Genomic DNA, 18,997 nt, shown 5'->3' on the forward strand with positions numbered 1-18,997 from the left:
AGGAGTGTATGAAAAGTTTGATGGTCAAAAGAAGAAGAAAGTTTAAGATAAAAGTTAGGGAGCAGCTTGTTGTCTCATTGTTCGGCTCCTCAGCTGCAGGGAACAAGGGGTTAATCCACAATGAGAGACCTGGTCATATTATGCTCTACTATATTGCCTGGTTACTGGCAGCTATTCAGCCTGGCTGTCGTGATATCGAATTGCAGTTTAAGGCTGGCAGGCAGCCAGGAGTAGTCTATTTAAAAGACAGCTTGCTTCTCAGTAATCAGTCTCTTTAGAAAGTTCTGCAGGGTACAACTGTTGGGAGATTTACAAAGTATTTGCCTTCTTCTGACTTTTTCGCATTTTTTTTCCCCTTTTTTTCACATTTTTTTGTGGGGAAATCTCTGCCCAGTAAAGATTTTAATCAGGCTGCAGGTTTAGCAAGATAAAATCTTTTTTTTTTTTTCTATAAATATATATTATTTTTTTGCAGGATTTGAGGAATTTTCAGCATTCGCAGGAGACTTTTTGCAGCTATATAACTGGATTACTGTGCATGCAATACAAGGAGAGAAGCTTGTGATCTAGAACACATATTTTTTTATGCCTCTTTTTTTTTCCAACCTGTTGTACACTTTGCACCATAGACTTGGCAGCAGCAACAGGTATTATCCAAGTGTTTGCTGGCTTGTGTGTATGAGGACAGCAGCAGCTACCTGGGTGTGAGCAGTTTGCATTTTTTTTTTCTTCTTTTTTTTTTTTTGTAAACTATATTACAGTGCTTTCCCTTATTTTTTTGTGCCAGTGAAGGGACTGCATTGCTGGTTGTTGGCACATTTTGGATTATTTTGCAGGGACACCCCCTTTTTTTCCCCCCTGTATTTGGAGCACTTTGCAATCCCCCTCCCAAATCTCCTATACAATGATCCTGTCTGTCTGCTTCATCCTGACCCTGTGCCTTGGGCTTTGCCAGTGTCTGGGCTCTTTTGTGCACTGTGAGCCTTGTGATGAGAAGGCAATGTCCATGTGCCCCCCCATCCCTGTGGGCTGCGAGACGGTGAAGGAGCCAGGCTGTGGCTGCTGTAGGACCTGTGCCCTGGCGGAGGGACAGTCCTGTGGGGTGTACACTGAGCGCTGTGCTGGGGGGCTTCGCTGTCTTCCTAAACAAGGGGAAGAAAAGCCATTGCATGCCCTACTCCATGGCAGGGGGGTCTGCCTCAATGAGAAAATCTACAGGGACCAGGTCAAAATAGGTGAGTGCACCTGGATTTTATAACTGCCTTTTTTTTTTCTTGCTTCTTCTTTGTAGGAGACCTATCAATCATTACTGTGTGTTTTAGCTGGACTGCAGTGATTGACAGCTGTCAATCAAATCCCAACTCAGAATTTTTGGCTTCTTTACACTATTTCTGCACAAATTGTGTCCACACTGATCCCACCCTGTAACTTTGCACAACCTTATCACCCCCCAGGTTCACGATATAGCAGAATGTCCCTGGGTGTCATGTGGGCTTTGTATCAGTGGCCCCCTCCTCCCCTTACTCAGGGCTTAATGTTACACTTTAGTTTGTAAACTTTTTACTTTCCAGACTTCCCAAAATATCTGCTGCTCCATGTACTGTCTCCTCTGGGATGCAGAGGTATAAATAACCTGGGACCGTGAAGGGTTAATCATGTGCTGTCTCCTCTGGGATGCAGAGGTATGAATAACCTGGGGCAGTGAAGGGTTAACTTTGCTTGGTAATGACCTCACTATGCTTTGCATGCCCCAGATTTGCATTGGAAATAGTTGAAGAGGTATTGTTTGCTGGCTTTCTGCACTGACTGATCACTGGTTGCAGAACTTGTACCCCCCCCCCCCCCCCAAAAAAAAAGTGGATCTCATATCAACCTGCAGACAGAAAGGTTTGGAGGAACTTTGTCAGTGTTTAACTGTTTGTTGGCCAGAATGGAGGGCGTGTTCACCGCTGTCACCGCATTGCACATGCTTATATACAGTTGACAACACAGATGATGGGTTCAGATTAACTCTTTGTGGCCAAAAACTTCATAGCTGTGGAATGTTCACTCTTCTTCCCATCCATAATCACAATGTATCCATTCCATTGTCACGTAATGTGAAGGGTCCATGAGACGTTTAGGGACCTTTTTTTTATTATTTTCTCATGAACTGTGGGGAGTATTGGTTAATAATAACTTGTTAATGTAAAAAAGTGCCATAACTGGGCTGTCAACACCTCCTGGAGGAATGAAGGGTCCACGCCTATCAGTGTCCTTGTCTAGGAACCATTCTCTGTGTGGGTCCCCTCCCCACTAAAATTGGCTGCTGATACTTTTCTGCGAGTCCCACCTCCTGCAAACTTCTGCTCCTCAGCCCCCCAATAACAATGACTGCATCTACCTGACATTTCTCCTATACAATGCAATGGACCTTGGATCAAAAATTTGCCACAGATGCTGCAAACATTAGACCTTGCTTGTATATAATCTATGACTTGAGTGCATTCTCTGTACAGCACTATTGAATGTGTTGGTGCTCTCAAGACCATGGGGAATTATTGAAAGCATTACTATGTTCTATAAATGCTGTGCAGCTAGAAGCCGATTAATGCAGTTTTACTGCAACATGTTTGTGCAGCACTTGAAGGGTTAACAGCTACAAGTGTTCCACCTACGTTAGTGCTGGCAGGCTGCCCGCCCAGCAGTTCTTGCTAGGTATAGCTGGCACAAAATTGCTTATGTAACTCTTTATGGATAATAAAAAGCAGAATGGTGTCAGTCAGGGGATTGCGCTGAAATCCTGCAGATGTGCCTGACATCCCTGCCATTGTGCATTGCACCATGAGCAAGAGTCAACATGTAGACTATGGCTTATTAACACTTAAATTACTGTATGTGTCTTAAAAAGGATTCCAACCACTGCACCTTTTTATAGATTAATTGTTAATGTGTAGAAATTATTTGGAGTTTTTTTTTTTTACACAGGAAGAATTCTGCAGTATACATTGTCACCACTAGGGGCAGTGCTGTGTTCATCATATCTTGTTAGGCTCCAGGACAAGTTTCTGGCTATAAATTATAAAGCTGGTTATGACTGTTTAATCCTACAATGCCTTATTCTAAAAAAGGTAATGGGCATGAAGAGGTACACCTCCGCCAAAGGCTGCAATTGTTGAAGCTTGCATAATTTGCCACTGTTAAGTGCAGAAGGTTTACTAAAGTAGTTTTGTCATATTTTACCCATTTTTAGTGCAATTTTCAACTACAAATATAGCACCCACATCAAAAGCACTACACTAATGCTATATATATATATATAACTACTATAATACTGCCCCCTATGTACAAGAATATAACTACTATAATACTGCTCCTATGTACAAGAATATAACTACTATAATACTGCCCCCTATGTACAAGAATATAACTACTATAATACTGCTCCCTATGTACAAGAATATAACTACTATAATACTGCTCCTATGTACAAGAATATATCTACTATAATACTGCCCCCTATGTACAAGAATATAACTACTATAATACTGCCCCCTATGTACAAGAATATAACTACTATAATACTGCCTCCTATGTACATGACTATAACTACTATAATACTGCCTCCTATGTACAAGAATATAACTGCTATAATACTGTCCTCTATCACACAATTATTCATGTCTGGCTTATATATAATAGACACACAACAGCTCGTCTGTCCTGGGATCCTGGATTACGGGTGATGTCGGCCAGGTTCTCCACACACCCGGATCCAGTTTCTCTCCTACGAGTTTATTCGTCTTTTTCTTGCGGTAGTGTGAGCTTGGATTGTATAACACAGAATATAGCCCAGAGCTCGTACTTTGTATCAGTAATCAAGGATTAGTCAAGTGTTTGCCAAAACTGAAAACTTGATGGGAAAATTATACGGAAGGAGTTTAACCTGTTCTTTCCTTTTAAGATTTTTATTTTTTTTAGCTTTTGTTAACCCGCTGTCCACCAAAGATGAATGGCGGTATTAATAATTTGCACATTGTAATGGGCTTAGATTTTTCTGATCTCCAGTTGTGGTGTTTTTATATGGCGCCATCTTGCTATATGGACTCCTGTGGAGAGTGCACTCATAGTGACGCAACGCTCTGCAACTGGATATTGTGTGACCACTGTCTACCAGACATATTCAGGATCAGCTGATTGGGAGGCGAGGGGTGGGCATTGGAGGGGGGGTCTTGTTTTCGCCTCAAGAATGGAGGGGAACAAATGCCTTTTATGATTGCATGGCGCAGTCTACAGTCTTTCCTTTCCCTGAAAGAATGAGGTGTGCTGGGGGCAGGGGCGCAGAATCTGCTGTGTCAGGACAAAAAATGATAATGAGAAAGGAGAGACAGGGACTTGTATGTATGAGGAGCCCTTTACTTTAACCCCTTCCTCTCCTGCTGTGTTACTGAGTCCAATTCATAGGTGTAAATGCGCCTAGACAGATTGCATAGAGAGATGCTGTCTCTGTAAGAAGCGCCATTCATTGTCCCCAAGTTTATTGCAGTTATTCAGTAGTGGAGAAGATCTGACATTCTTGGAGTTGTACACTAATAAAGTGATTTCTATGTATCAAATTATCGGTTGCAGTACCATTTTTTCACCACTATTGGCAGCAGCTATTTTCCATAAACCTCCATGCAATAGCGCCCCCGGATGCAATGGTACAACCTACATAATTTTAATGTAAAAAAAAACTGCCCCAAGTAAGAGGAGAATTACAAAATGTATCTTCAGAAAAAGAAGAAAGTAAACTTCAACCCCTTTTTAAAACCAAAGTTTTCAGAAAGTGACTGAGGTTTGCAGTTCCTTGTCTTACTAGAAGAATTAATAGGCTGCCTTCCATGCAGTATAAGTTTTATGCCCATCTGCTCAGCTGCATCCATTGCATTTATCCACCGGCTGCGGCTATAAAAGTGCAATTTGGCGGTGCAGAATATAAGGCTTGTAGTCCAGCAGCTGAGGAGATCCAGGTCCTTCTTGCACCTGCTCTGCCCCCCTCTGTGACTGTATGGGGGGAATGGTTTCTAGTGCAGGGCCCCGGGCTCCTGGGGCAGTAAATAGCCTGACAGCTTCTTGCTTATGCTGCAGGATGGCTGGGAGTGCGGGTGTTTGCTGATGGGGGTGGAGGGGGCTGCAGTGCAGCAGGTGTGTATGCAGAGGAGACAATCGAGGTCTGATTTTGTTTGAGAGTCCCTCAGATACTAGAGGGGTCATGTTTCCACAGCTGATATCCATGGTGAAATTCGACATAGAGAGAGATGAGTCTATTTGATTTCATCCCGGTGACCTCCGACCCTCGAGCTGTCACACAGGCTATTTAAAAACTGGTCTGATAATCTAGAGGAGGCTTCGCTGCACCATCCTTCCTGCCGGGGAACATCTGCAAGTTAACTCAAGGGATGGGAATATATATAGTCACAAGATTCGAGATGACGTCTGCTCTATAAAGTTTGTAAAAGTTATAAAATTGATTGATGTGCAAGGACGTAGCCATCAGATCCACTGGAAAAGTTGTGTGGACTCTTAAACTGACCACAAGGGTTGACAAAACTCATTACCCATCATAGGAACATGGTACAAGTTTGGCTTTGTGGGACTCTGCTTTTTGGCCTTTTACTTGGCAATCAGACATTTATGGTTCTTCCATAGTTGACAGATGTGGTAAAACCCTAGTGGGAGCAACGTCCACATTGGAGGTCTCCAAGCTGAAGGGTGAATCAGCACAATCTTCAGCAGAGCCCATTGCTCTAGTGATGCCAACTAATGGACCACCATCCATCAAGGCGTTTGTTCATGATGGGTCAAGAGTGTATCCAAATAGGGGGATCATGTGTAATGGGTGTTGGTCAAGTCTGGGCCAGGAAGAAGAGTCACCAGAGTTTTGTGGATGTTGCATCTGCTGATACTTTTTGTCTGTTCTGTCTCCTAATATTGACCCTTCATAGATGGCTACTTTTGGTACATTCTGCATTTTTGCTTGTGGAGCAATATGGTATGGTCCATTAATGAGAATAGATTCTTTCTGGATATCTTTCTGCTTGTAGTACTTTAAAAACAACAGAACCAAACATCTTGGGTCTATCAATCCTAGATGTGGGCGGATGGCTTCATGTGACCACAGTCCAGGTCAGTGCTCGCTGGCCGTGGACAGGAGCTGCCATCATTTCCTTACCTCTGGGGTCCCAGCCTCCGTTTATGGTTAGCCGGACTGGTGAGACGAAACTCAGGAAATTCGTACCGCTCCTGTTCAAGGCCAGAGAGCACCAACCTGGACCATGGCTGAGCGATTGCTTCCTGCAATCCATCTCTAGCCAATACCCCTAATGTCGAAAAGTAACTGCACATTCCGAAAACTTTTGAGATGTCATAGAAACTTCTCCGACGTTTTGATCTGATGGTGCTGTTGTCCCCACTAATCTATTCTCTGGATCTCTGCCACTGCACCGGTCTCTCTTTGGGCTGCAGCGGTGACGTCACGTCAACTGAGCACATCACCGCTGCAACCGATCATTAATGGAAGAGGAAAGTGAGTAATATCTATTTTTGTCTTTATAATAGTAGCCGATAGTTTTGGGAACCCTTTTCTAAAGGTGGAAAGCCTTAGTGCTGCAGTTTGCCATTGCATCGTTACAATCCTCAAGCCTTTTGGCCACCTTTTTTAGCTTTTGCGAAGTCCAACCCCTTCGATATGACCTATTTTAGAAGTTATGGAATGGGCTCTGCTGACAGAAAGCCACAAAATCTGCTCTTCTCCATCTATACACCCATTATTCAAGTACATATCACTTAATTTCCCGGACTGAGAATACTTTGCGCTTCGGGATCTTAAATCTGTATCTAAGAGTAGCAAGCACTGAGTTTAGGGATTTTGTAAAGTGCCTTGCTTTTGTGCGAGTCATGGCATCTGCCCATGGTGACTGCAGTCAAATAAAAATGGTTTGGGAAGGGGGGGGGGCGCGGAGCAGCACGAGGGGCTTACAAATGGAGGCTTGGAACTGGTGAGAAGCCAGAACACTCAGGCCATTACTCCGACTCCCATGTAAAGCTAGACAAATCCTGTATGTCTCAAACAGTCCATGCTTTTCAACACGTAATTGCGAATGGAGGCCAGGTCCTGAACAAGGGGGGATTGTGTGCCTCACGGCTGCACGTGGAACAAGGTTACTTGTCTCTGGTCGGGGTCATGGTTGTGTAATAGAGGACCAACTGTGGCTTCACCCATTCTCTCCCAGAGGTGCCATAAATTCGAGGCGCTGCAGTCCCCCTGGCAATGAAAGGGTCTGTGATCCTCGGAGAAGGAATCTTGAGTGTTTTCAAATCTAAAACAGAAAAAGAAAGAGACCAAATCCGAGATCATCCGCTCCCATGTGGACTGACGAATATTGTTCTCACTTCTGCTGGTGGTGGAAATGGAGCCCATGCTCCCGGCGCCGGAGTCCTACTGCGGTCCATAAACCTGATCCTGCGACTTGTAGACTGCATGTAGCCATGTTGTAGCTATTTCACCTAAGCTTGGGCACGATTTTAGTACCTTTTTTGCTTCGGTTTTACCTGCCGCTGTCTTGCGGTTTGTTTTTTCTTACAGGACAAGGAATTCTATAATAAGATGGCTCAGTAAGCAAGGATGGCTACGAGTCTCATTGCCGGCAGCGTCCCAGCTCTATGGCCACATTCTGCTACTTTGTATCACTGCAATGTTGTGTTTTTCAAAAAATGAGCCCAGGGTGGTCATCAAAGGGGAAAAAAAAATGCTTAAATGGTCACCCACTGGCCTCCTGTACTTCTGCTGGCCATGCCCCCCGGGGGTCTCCTGGCTTCTTTTTCTGGCTGGCTGCAGCAATTCACATGAGATCTCCAATCAGAGGTCACGGACTTCAGACTTGCTGTTCCTTCCGGGGCAGAAGAGCGAGTTAAGAGACCTTTCCTTCCAGCTCCGGCGTCACTGATTGGCTGCAGTGCTTACATGATGTCCCTCGCCAGAAGATAAAGTGGGGAGACCGGACATCTTTAATTTTTTTAAAGAGAACCTGTCACTGGCCATAAATATGTTTTTTACCTGGTGTAAATGCCGCTGTTCTGAATCCGGCAATGTCTTTCTTTTGTTCCTGCTCCTCTCCATTTTTATATGTAAATCTAGTTGTTTTTTGGCGAATAGGGCGTGGTCCTCAAGAAGATGCCCCTAGAGAAGCCGAGGACCAAGACCACTTATCAAAAAAAAAAAGCATCTACATACAGGGTAGAAAATATACAGATTTATAGCAACAGATCCCTTTTAAGACCACGTCGGGCTGATTGGTGGACCACCCATTTAAAGTTGCAGTCACTGGCACAGCGGTTTTCCAGATTGGTTAGAAACTGTCATACTTTAGCCGGAGCTCTACGTTGGCTGCAGCCTTCATTAAAGGGGGTATTTTGGTCTTTCCACTGGTTAGATGATGACTCTTGGATTTTGGTGGGTCTCCATTGATCTTCAGACCTAAATACATGTGTCCCTCATTTTTTTTTGTTGGTTCTCCCCTGGCTGGAAGACCATGGCCTGGAGGAGGTGAATGTAGCGGCCAGTTGAGCAGTCTCTCCGCCAGTCCATCAAGTCTATGACGCTGGCGAAGACGGTTCACGGCAGCGATTGGCTCTAGATGACCATAGACATTAGATGGCCTAGATATACCGACGGTATAGATGGGATGACCACCATAGATGGAGGTCCACCAAGTGTTTTCTCAAGAGGATATTGCATTGTCCCGGGAAACTAAGCCACTGCTCCAGACCTGGTAAACTGGTGGCATCATGGAGCGTGAGATCCGGGACCCCCCGTTTTCATATTGCAGGTAGTTGAGTCTGAAGCTGGAGGAGCAGATGTCCAGCCGGTGGGCCGCAGCTGTGGCTACTTGTCTGCGGAGTCCAGGTGGACAGGAGGGAATGCGGGGCCATGTTTACTTACACATTCTCTCCCTAAGTGTCATCTTCATTACAGCGCCCTTCTGTGCCATTCACCGCCCTGACCCCCAGACCCTGGGTTAACGCTGCACCCTACAGCATAAAGGAGCGGGGTCTATTCAGGGGGCCGTAATTGAGTTTTGTTTTTTCTTGGCTTTGTGATTGGGGTAGTGATGCAGAATTGGATACTTAAGGAGGCTGTGTGAATGTCATCGCTCTTTTCACAAAGTATTGAATAGCTGACCGCAGGGTCATGGTGACAAGAGAATGGAAAGTGAGGAGGGGGTCTCCAGTTTATGATGGGAATCATAAAGACTCCTAATCCAGTTTTTAAATATTGTCTTAAAGGATGATTGGGGCGGTTCTGGAATAATCTGGGGTTGGTGTTGTGCTCCCAGGATTAAATGATTGACTTCAAGGACATTTTAAAGGTATTTTCCGAGATTAGAAAAACACAACTAGCTTCTGTCTAAAACTAGCGCCACTCCTGTCTACAGGTTTTGTGTAGTATTGCAGCTTGGGTTCTGTGCAGACTGGACCTAAAGTTAGAGATGGGGTTATAGCAGAGGAGTATCAGTATAGAAAAGTATATTCTGCTGTAGGATTGTAGACAGTAGAATAAAAAAAAATGTGGCCCGATGGTGGAAGTCAATATTTTAGCCCTGACCAGGCCCTATTAATACTTGTGGTTTTCCTGTCCTATATATCAAATGTAAATTTCAAACTGGGTGTATAAAGACTCAACCTGTTTACGTTTTAATTGAGCTTCATTGCAATACCGCAGATAACCAGTGGACAGAAGTGGCGCTATTTTTTGAAAATGGCAGCCATTATTTTATTTTATTTTTTTTTTTTTTTTAGGCTCAACCATCCTTTTGAAATTTGAATAACAACCAATATAACCTTCTATTAAGGCCCCTTTTGGGGTCTGTCTGAACCTGGACCCACTAGTGGATTATGGGGTACTCTGGTGCAGGGGGGGACGTGTTTAGTTACAGCCTTTACAAAATAGAAAAATTCTTGTTTATAAAATAAAAAACTTCTTCTTTTTGCAGGAATACTGTCAATTTTGATGAGAACCAACTGTTGTAAGTGCTGCACCCTTCCCCCTTCCTCTTAGTAATTGGATATGTTTAAAAGAAAGGGTCCACCATTGGCCCCGGAGCGGGTCCTAAGGGCTCAGGGGTTTAAGGAGACTCATGGTTCTTAGCCAAGACTTATCCATCACTAGATATGTAAGTGGCAACAATGTATCAAAGTTTTGACAGAGAATGGATTGTAACAGTTACAAAAAAAAATGTTTAGTATGAAATCTAAAGGAATTTCTTGATCCTAATAAACTCGGGGTACAATCCAGGGGCCACAAACTGGACAATTTTACTCCTAGAATGTTATCAAAAGATTCTTGTCAGTAATTTTTCAAAAGAAATTGACTAGAACAAGAATTAAAAGGCTTGTCCTGGAGAAGGGTAATAATCCTGAAACTTAAGAAATGGGTGCGGAGTTTGACACTGACATGTGTGAAGTGTTGGGAGTTGTCGCCCTCTAGTGTTATCAACCTCTGCTGAGTTTTCAATTCTCTTTTTTTTCTTTTTTAAAGCCACGCAGGGGTCATGGATTTTAATCTAGCCGGGTCACTCATCGCCTCGGGCTTCTATGTTTTTTGCTAAGTATGTTTGGGTTTCATTCTAAAGTTCAAAAACTTTTATTATGAGATTAGTCAACTTCAAAAAGTTTGACCCCCGAAGCACAAAGTCTTTGGAGCATTAGTTTGCAAGCTTCACTTAGTTTGGAGTCAACGTAGATCCATACTTCAATGGTGCAATCTATACAGAAATTAGGGTTGATACTAAAAAGAACCCCCTCCGGGTTCTAAGTCTTTCATGGTCTTAAGATATAACTGGAGGAAACACTTTGTTTTTATTGGCCTGTGGTTCCCCAAAATCAACATTTCTAATGCTTCTATCTCATTGTTCTTTCAGAGCGGGAATCGAGAGAGGAAGATCCAACAACTTCAGAGACCGAAGACCATTTCCACCAGAAGCCGAGCTCCCGTAAAGTATTACCTGTGGTCTCCGAGCAGAAGGTCCGAGCTCTGAACATTTTTCAGCAGAAGAAGAAAACCGTCTCAAAGATTGTACCTGTGGAGAACAAGGCGCAGACCCTCTCCTCTCCGGAGTACAGCATCGAGTCTGAGCTGGTGAGTGCTGGATGGTTGATGTGACGTGTACCCGTCCAGGGATCCGGTGTGTGGTGAACTCCGCCGCGTGCACCAAGCTCCGCACATAGATGACCAGCAGCCGTAAGAACAGTCCAATCCAGTCACTCCACTCTCTAATGGTCGCTTTTATTTTTAGGGTCCCTGCCGCAGACAAATGGAAACTGTCATGCAAGACATGAAAATGTCACATCGTGTGCACCCCAGAGCGTTCTATATTCCCAACTGTGATAGAAAAGGATTCTTCAAAAGAAAACAAGTAAGACATAAAAGCCAGCATAATAAAAGAAATTGTGTATTAGAATCGTTACATCCTTCTACACAGGGAGCCGTATTATAGCAGTTATATTCTTGTATATAGGAGCCGTATTATAGCAGTTATATTCTTGTACATAGGGGGCAGTATTATAGTAGTTATATTCTTGTACATAGGGACAGTATTATAGTAGTTATATTCTTGTACATAGGAGCAGTATTACAGTAGTTATATTCTTGTACATAGGGGGCAGTATTATAGTAGTTATATTCTTGTGCATAGTAGCAGTATTATAGTAGTTATATTCTTGTACTTAGGAGCAGTATTATACTAGTTATATTCTTGTACATAGGGAGCAGTATTATAGTAGTTATATTCTTGAATATAGGAGCAGTATTATAGTAGTTATATTCTTGTACATAGGAGCAGTATTATAATAGTTATATTCTTGTACATAGGGGGTAGTATTATAGTAGTTATATTCTTGTACATAGGGGCAGTATTACAGTAGTTATATTCTTGTACATAGGAGCAGTATTATAGTAGTTATTTTTCTTGTACATAGGGAGCAGTATTATAGTAGTTATATTCTTGTACATAGGAGCAGTATTATAGTAGTTATATTCTTGTACATAGGGACAGTATTATAGTAGTTATATTCTTGTACATAGGGGGTAGTATTATAGTAGTTATATTCTTGTACATAGGGGCAGTATTACAGTAGTTATATTCTTGTACATAGGGGGTAGTATTATAGTAGTTATATTCTTGTACATAGGGGGTAGTATTATAGTAGTTATATTCTTGTACATAGGAGCAGTATTATAGTAGTTATATTCTTGTACATAGGAGCAGTATTATAGTAGTTATTTTTCTTGTACATAGGGAACAGTATTATAGTAGTTATATTCTTGTACATAGGAGCAGTATTATAGTAGTTATATTCTTGTACATAGGAGCAGTATTATAGTAGTTATATTCTTGTACATAGGGACAGTATTATAGTAGTTATATTCATGTACATAGGGACAGTATTATAGTAGTTATATTCTTGTACATAGGGACAGTATTATAGTAGTTATATTCTTGTACATAGGGGGTAGTATTATAGTAGTTATATTCTTGTACATAGGAGCAGTATTATAGTAGTTATATTCTTGTACATAGGAGGCAGTATTATAGTAGCTATATTCTTGTATATAGGAGCAGTATTATAGTAGATATATTCTTGTATATAGGAGCAGTATTATAGTAGTTATATTCTTGTACATAGGGACAGTATTATAGTAGTTATATTCTTGTACATAGGGGGTAGTATTATAGTAGTTATATTCTTGTACATAGGGGCAGTATTACAGTAGTTATATTCTTGTACATAGGAGCAGTATTATAGTAGTTATTTTTCTTGTACATAGGGAGCAGTATTATAGTAGTTATATTCTTGTACATAGGAGCAGTATTATAGTAGTTATGTTCTTGTACATAGGAGCAGTATTATAGTAGTTATATTCTTGTACATAGGAGCAGTATTATAATAGTTACAGTTATATGAAAAAGTTTGGGCACCCCTATTAATCTTAAGCTTAATGTTTTATAAAAATTGGTGTTTTTGCAACAGCTATTTCAGTTTGATATATGTAATAACTGTTGGACACAGTAATGTTTCTGCCTTGAAATGAGGTTTATTGTACTAACAGAAAATGTGCAATCTGCATTCAAACAAAATTTGACAGGTGCATAAGTATGGGCACCTCACCAGAAAAGTAACATTAATATTTAGTAGATCCTCCTTTTGCAAAAATAACAGCCTCTAGTCGCTTCCTGTAGCTTTTAATGAGTTCCTGGATCCTGGATGAAGGTATTTTTGACCATTCCTCTTTACGAAACAATTCCAGTTCTGTTAAGTTTGATGGTCGCCGAGCATGGACAGCCCTCTTCAAATGATCCCACAGATGTTCAATGATATTCAGGTCTGGGGACTGGGATGGCCATTCCAGAACATTGTAATTGTTCCTCTGCATGAATGCCTGAGTAGATTTGGAGCGGTGTTTTGGATCATTGTTTCCTGAAAGATCCATCCCCTGCGTAACTTCAACTTTGTCACTGATTCTTGAACATTATTGTCAAGAATCTGCTGATACTGAGTGGAATCCATGCGTCCCTCAACTTTAACAAGATTCCCGGTGCCGGCATTGGCCACACAGCCCCAAAGCATGATGGAACCGACACCAAATTTTACTGTGGGTAGCAAGTGTTTTTCTTGGAATGCTGTATTTTTTTGCCGCCATGCATAACGCCTTTTTGTATGACCAAACAACTCAATCTTGGTTTCATTAGTCCACAGGACCTTCTTCCAAGAAGAAATTCGCTTCTCCAAATGTGCTTTTGCATACCTCAGCCGACTCTGTTTGTGGCGTGCTTGCAGAAACTGCTTCTTTCGCATCACTCTCCCATACAGCTTCTCCTTGTGCAAAGTGCGTTGTATAGTTGACCGATGCACAGTGACACCATCTGCAGCAAGTTGATGCTGCAGCTCTCTGGAGGTGGTCTGAGGATTGTCCTTGACTGATCTCACCATTCTTCTTCTCTGCCTTTCTGATGTTTTTCTTGGCCTGCCACTTCTGGCCTTAACAAGAACTGTCCCTGTGTTCTTCCATTTCCTTACTATGTTCCTCACAGTGGAAACTGACAGGTTAAATCTCTGAGACAGCTTTTTGTATCCTTCCCTTGAACAACTATGTTGAATAATCTTTGTTTTCAGATCATTTGACAGTTGTTTTGAGGAGCCCATGATGCCACTCTTCAGAGGAGATTCAAACAGGAGAACAACTTGCAAGTGGCCACTTTAAGCAGCTTTTCTCATGATTGCATACACATGGCTATGAAGTTCAAAGCTCAATGAGGTTACAAAACCAAAAAAAGTGCTTTAGTAAGTCAGTTAAAAGTAGGTAGGAGTATTTAAAACAAGAAAATGATAAGGGTGCCCATACTTATGCACCTGTCAAATTTTGTTTGAATGCAGATTGCACATTTTCTGTTAGTACAATAAACCTCATTTCAAGGCAGAAACATTACTGTGTCCAACAGTTATTACATATATCAACCTGAAATAGCTGTTGCAAAAACACCAATTTTTATAAAACATTAAGCTTAAGATTAATAGGGGTGCCCAAACTTTTTCATATAACTGTATATTCTTGTACATAGGGGCAGTATTATAGTAGTTATATTCTTGTACATAGGGGCAGTATTATAGTAGTTATATTCATGTACATAGGGGCAGTATTATAGTAATTATATTCTTGTACATGGGGCAGTATTATAGTAGTTATATTCTTGTATATAGGAGCAGTATTATAGTAGTTATATTCTTGTATATAGGAGCAGTATTATAGTAGTTATATTCTTGTATATAGGAGCAGTATTATAGTAGTTATATTCTTGTATATAGGAGCAGTATTATAGTAGTTATATTCTTGTACATAGGGGCAGTATTATAGTAGTTATATTCTTGTACATAGGGGGCAGTATTATAGTAGTTATATTCTTGTACATAGGAGCAGTATTATAGTAGTTATATTCTTGTACATAGGGGGCAGTATTATAGTAGTTATATTCTTGTACATAGGGGGCAGTATTATAGTAGTTATATTCTTGTACATAGGAGCAGTATTATAGTAGTTATATTCTTGTACATAGGGAGCAGTATTGTAGTAGTTATATTCTTGTACATAGGGAGCAGTATTATAGTAGTTATATTCTTGTACATAGGAGCAGTATTATAGTAGTTATATTCTTGTACATAGGAGCAGTATTATAGTAGTTATATTCTTGTACATAGGGGGCAGTATTATAGTAGTTATATTCTTGTACATAGGGGGCAGTATTATAGTAGTTATATTCTTGTACATAGGAGCAGTATTATAGTAGTTATATTCTTGTACATAGGGAGCAGTATTATAGTAGTTATATTCTTGTACATAGGAGCAGTATTATAGTAGTTATATTCTTGTACATAGGAGCAGTATTATAGTAGTTATATTCTTGTTCATAGGGGCAGTATTATAGTAGTTATATTCTTGTACATAGGGGGCAGTATTATAGTAGTTATATTGTACATACAGGCAGTATTATAGTAGTTATATTCTTGTACATAGGGGCAGTATTATAGTAGTTATATTCTTGTACATACAGGCAGTATTATAGTAGTTATATTCTTGTACATAGGGAGCAGTATTATAGTAGTTATATTCTTGTACATAGGAGCAGTATTATAGTAGTTATATTGTTGTACATAGGGGGCAGTATTATAGTAGTTATATTCTTGTACATAGGGGGCAGTATTATAGTAGTTATATTCTTGTACATAGGGGGCAGTATTATAGTGGTTATATTCTTGTACATAGGGAGCAGTATTATAGTAGTTATATTCTTGTACATAGGAGCAGTATTATAGTAGTTATATTTTTGTACATAGGGGGCAGTATTATAGTAGTTATATTCTTGTACATAGGAGCAGTATTATAGTGGTTATATTCTTGTACATAGGGAGCAATATTATAGTAGTTGTATTCTTGTACATAGGAACAGTATTATAGTGGTTATATTCTTGTACATAGGGAGCAGTATTATAGTAGTTATATTCTTGTACATAGGGGCAGTATTATAGTAGTTATATTCTTGTACATAAGGGGCAGTATTATAGTAGTTACATTCTTGTACATAGGGGCAGTTTTATAGTAGTTATATTCTTGTACATAGGAGCAGTATTATAGTAGTTATATTCTTGTACATAGGGGGCAGTATTATATTCAGAACTGTTGACGTCTGTATTTATAGGGACAGTACATATATATTTGCTGTATACGTGGACTTTTTATATCATAGTTTTCAGTTACAGGGAACCTGTCATTTCTGCAAACTCTAATATTCTGAGGATATGGGGTTTATCTGCAGGTTAATAGTATTCTAAGGCTATGTTCACACATCATAAATCTTCTGCAAAACCTTATCTACAAGGGCATTTTGTTCAAGATTTTTCTTGCAGGTTTGATGTGTTTTTTTTTTCAGCTTTTTTTTTTCTCACTGTCCTTCTGTCTCTTTTTATGCATGTACATAAAGTTCTGTGAAAAAAAAAAAAAACATTCTATTTTGGCATGAAAAAACCCTGATACAAAGTTTGATGTGGTTTTTTTAGCACTCGTTACTTCCTATGGCTGAAAGAAGGGACATGCTCTATTTTCCAAAAAAAACATACAAGGCACAAAATCCTGAACAAAAAAAAAAAAAACCATGATGTGTGAACAGAGAATTCTGGTTTCTCATAGTCTTTGCTGGTACTGCAAAAGGCCGCTGAAAATTTGCATCAACGCTGAAAAAAATCATGATGTGTGAACATAGCCTAAAGCTGCCCTGCCAACGACCTGAAGGAGGTGTGCCAGGGGGGCTTCAATCACGGCTCGGTGCACCGCGAGTGGTGGCTGTAACCTCGCCCTGGCAATGATCGGTGCATCGGTACGGAGCGGCTGTCAGTCAGTGTCGGGGGGCAGGATTACAGCCGCTGGTCACTATGTACTGAGCGGCCACAAAGGATTCTATTAACCCCATATCTGCAGGTTAATGGCATCTGAGGACAGGTTCCCTTTTAATGAAGGCAGGTGGAATGTGATAGAACGATGGTGGGAAGTGACAATCAGATCTCATCTTTATGCACCGAGTTGTGTTCATGCGATGACGACGTCTCCTGACAATGTTATTCCTTTCCTTCCACAGTGTAAACCATCCAGAGGCCGTAAACGTGGAATTTGCTGGTGTGTAGACAAGTACGGCCTGAAGCTTCCAGGCAGCGACTACGCCCCCGGGGACCTCCAGTGCCACAGCTTCGACAGCAGCAACATTGAGTGATTCCCCCCCCCCCCGGTCGCTGACCGCAATGGCTGGACGGACGTGATCACTGGTGTTCTTTTTTTCTTTGTTACTTTGTCTTGGGATGTCCCACAAGGATCTCTTAAAAAAAAAAAAAAAAAAATAAATAAAATTTTTATTTTTATTTTTCCTCATCTCATCGGCAACAGAAAAAAAAAAAAAAAGCTTCAGAAGATGTATTAAAAAGACAATGATGAAGAAGCCGAGGAAAGGAGAAGTTCTGTATAAAAAACAATGTAAAGCTTGAGGAAACAAAGAAGCGAAAGGTCTTTAGAGTAGAGGGAGGAGGTCTGGGCCGACCCCCCGGGAGACGCTCTGTTGCTTAGAATTTTTGTTATTTTTTGCTTTTTTCTTTTTGACCATGCGGGGAAGGTCCCATAAGCTCACGCCGACTCCACGCTGTCCCTGCTCTTGTGGTGACGGTGTCCTAGCACACGTTGGACTATTTTATGAAATCTATAGGTTCACAAAAATCTTTTGTTTCCATAAGGTTCTTGTACTTGGTTGTACCAATATTATTTACAAGAGATGACCAGTTAGTCATCGTCTCCAGACAGCCGGCGCGTATCTCGTCCACGGCTCCAGCCGCTCTCCATTATGATGGAGAACCTTGGTGGCAAATAATTGAGGACGTGATATTCTCGCTGGCATTTCACTGACTGAAGCTCTAGAAATCGCTAATCTGTCACTTTAATTTTTTTTTTTTTTTTTTTCTGGGCACAGGACACTTGTTAACTTGCACTCCATATGTAGAAAATGATCTGTTCCTATAAATATTTACTCCTCACATTGACTCCGTGTCACGTGTGGGCATGGTATAGGTGCCAGCTTAATCAGCACCCTGTATAATTTGTGCCATTAAAATTAAAAAAAAATGTAAAGAAAAAAATGTACAGGGTCACTTACATCTTTCATCACAGCTGGGTCTGTTGAGAATCCTTCCAGGTTCTTTAACACACTTTTTTTTTTTTTTTCTTCAGTCATAAATCCCATGCCTTATTTGCAGAAAAGCTGTGACATTTTTTTTTATTAATATATACTTGTATATATATATATTTTTAGGGTTTTGTTTTTGCTTCTATTGTTATAATAGAAGTTTCCCTCCTTTTCTGCCAAAGCATCTTGCCAACTATTTGCCCATTTTTGCATTGCCCATTTTATCAGCTTTGTGTTTTTTGTGTTTTGTTGTTGAAGGCTTCACCCGCTGGTCCAGGTTCCTTTTCACTAATTAAAGGGCAGTTGGGCACTAAAATTTAGATATCGGTGCTGTTTTGTTTCTTGTTTTTTATTCTTGACGTTTCAATAGTTTGTTGAAAAAGATAAGCTAAAAGCTGCAACTTCTTTTTGTTTTTTTGTTGAGTCGATCTCTTTGCGTTGCTCCGTGAGTCCAAGGACGGTCGGTGACCTGCTGGCTCGCGAGTTCTGAGAAGGTCAAACGACTCGAGCTTTAAATAAATGAAGGCTTTAGATACCACTTTTCTAAGTCTTACAAAGCCATAGGGAAGTTTTTGAGAAGTTATGTGCCGAATTGGTGACACTTTTTTTTCCAAGGTGATACGGATGGAGAACTGTCCATAAAGCAGGGAGGCTTATGAAGATTATATATCCAGACCGACATGGTGACGCGTCTCATGGAATCT

At 40.8% G+C, this 18,997-nt stretch overlaps 1 protein-coding gene across 1 annotated transcript; it reads left to right on the forward strand.

The window, feature by feature from the left end:
* Positions 1-245: 245 nt before the first annotated feature.
* On the forward strand, positions 246-17,491 carry IGFBP5 (insulin like growth factor binding protein 5). Its single transcript, XM_073647455.1, has 4 exons — positions 246-1,235; positions 10,941-11,158; positions 11,316-11,435; positions 17,205-17,491. Exons 1-4 carry the CDS (start codon positions 905-907, stop codon positions 17,334-17,336), a joined length of 801 nt encoding a protein of 266 aa, XP_073503556.1. The 5' UTR covers positions 246-904; the 3' UTR covers positions 17,337-17,491.
* Positions 17,492-18,997: the final 1,506 nt, after the last annotated feature.

This window comes from Phyllobates terribilis, unplaced genomic scaffold (genome assembly GCF_046119375.1).
Source record: "Phyllobates terribilis strain yellow unplaced genomic scaffold, ASM4611937v1 Scaffold_9__5_contigs__length_417890890, whole genome shotgun sequence".
In the NCBI taxonomy this organism is placed as follows: domain Eukaryota; kingdom Metazoa; phylum Chordata; class Amphibia; order Anura; family Dendrobatidae; genus Phyllobates; species Phyllobates terribilis.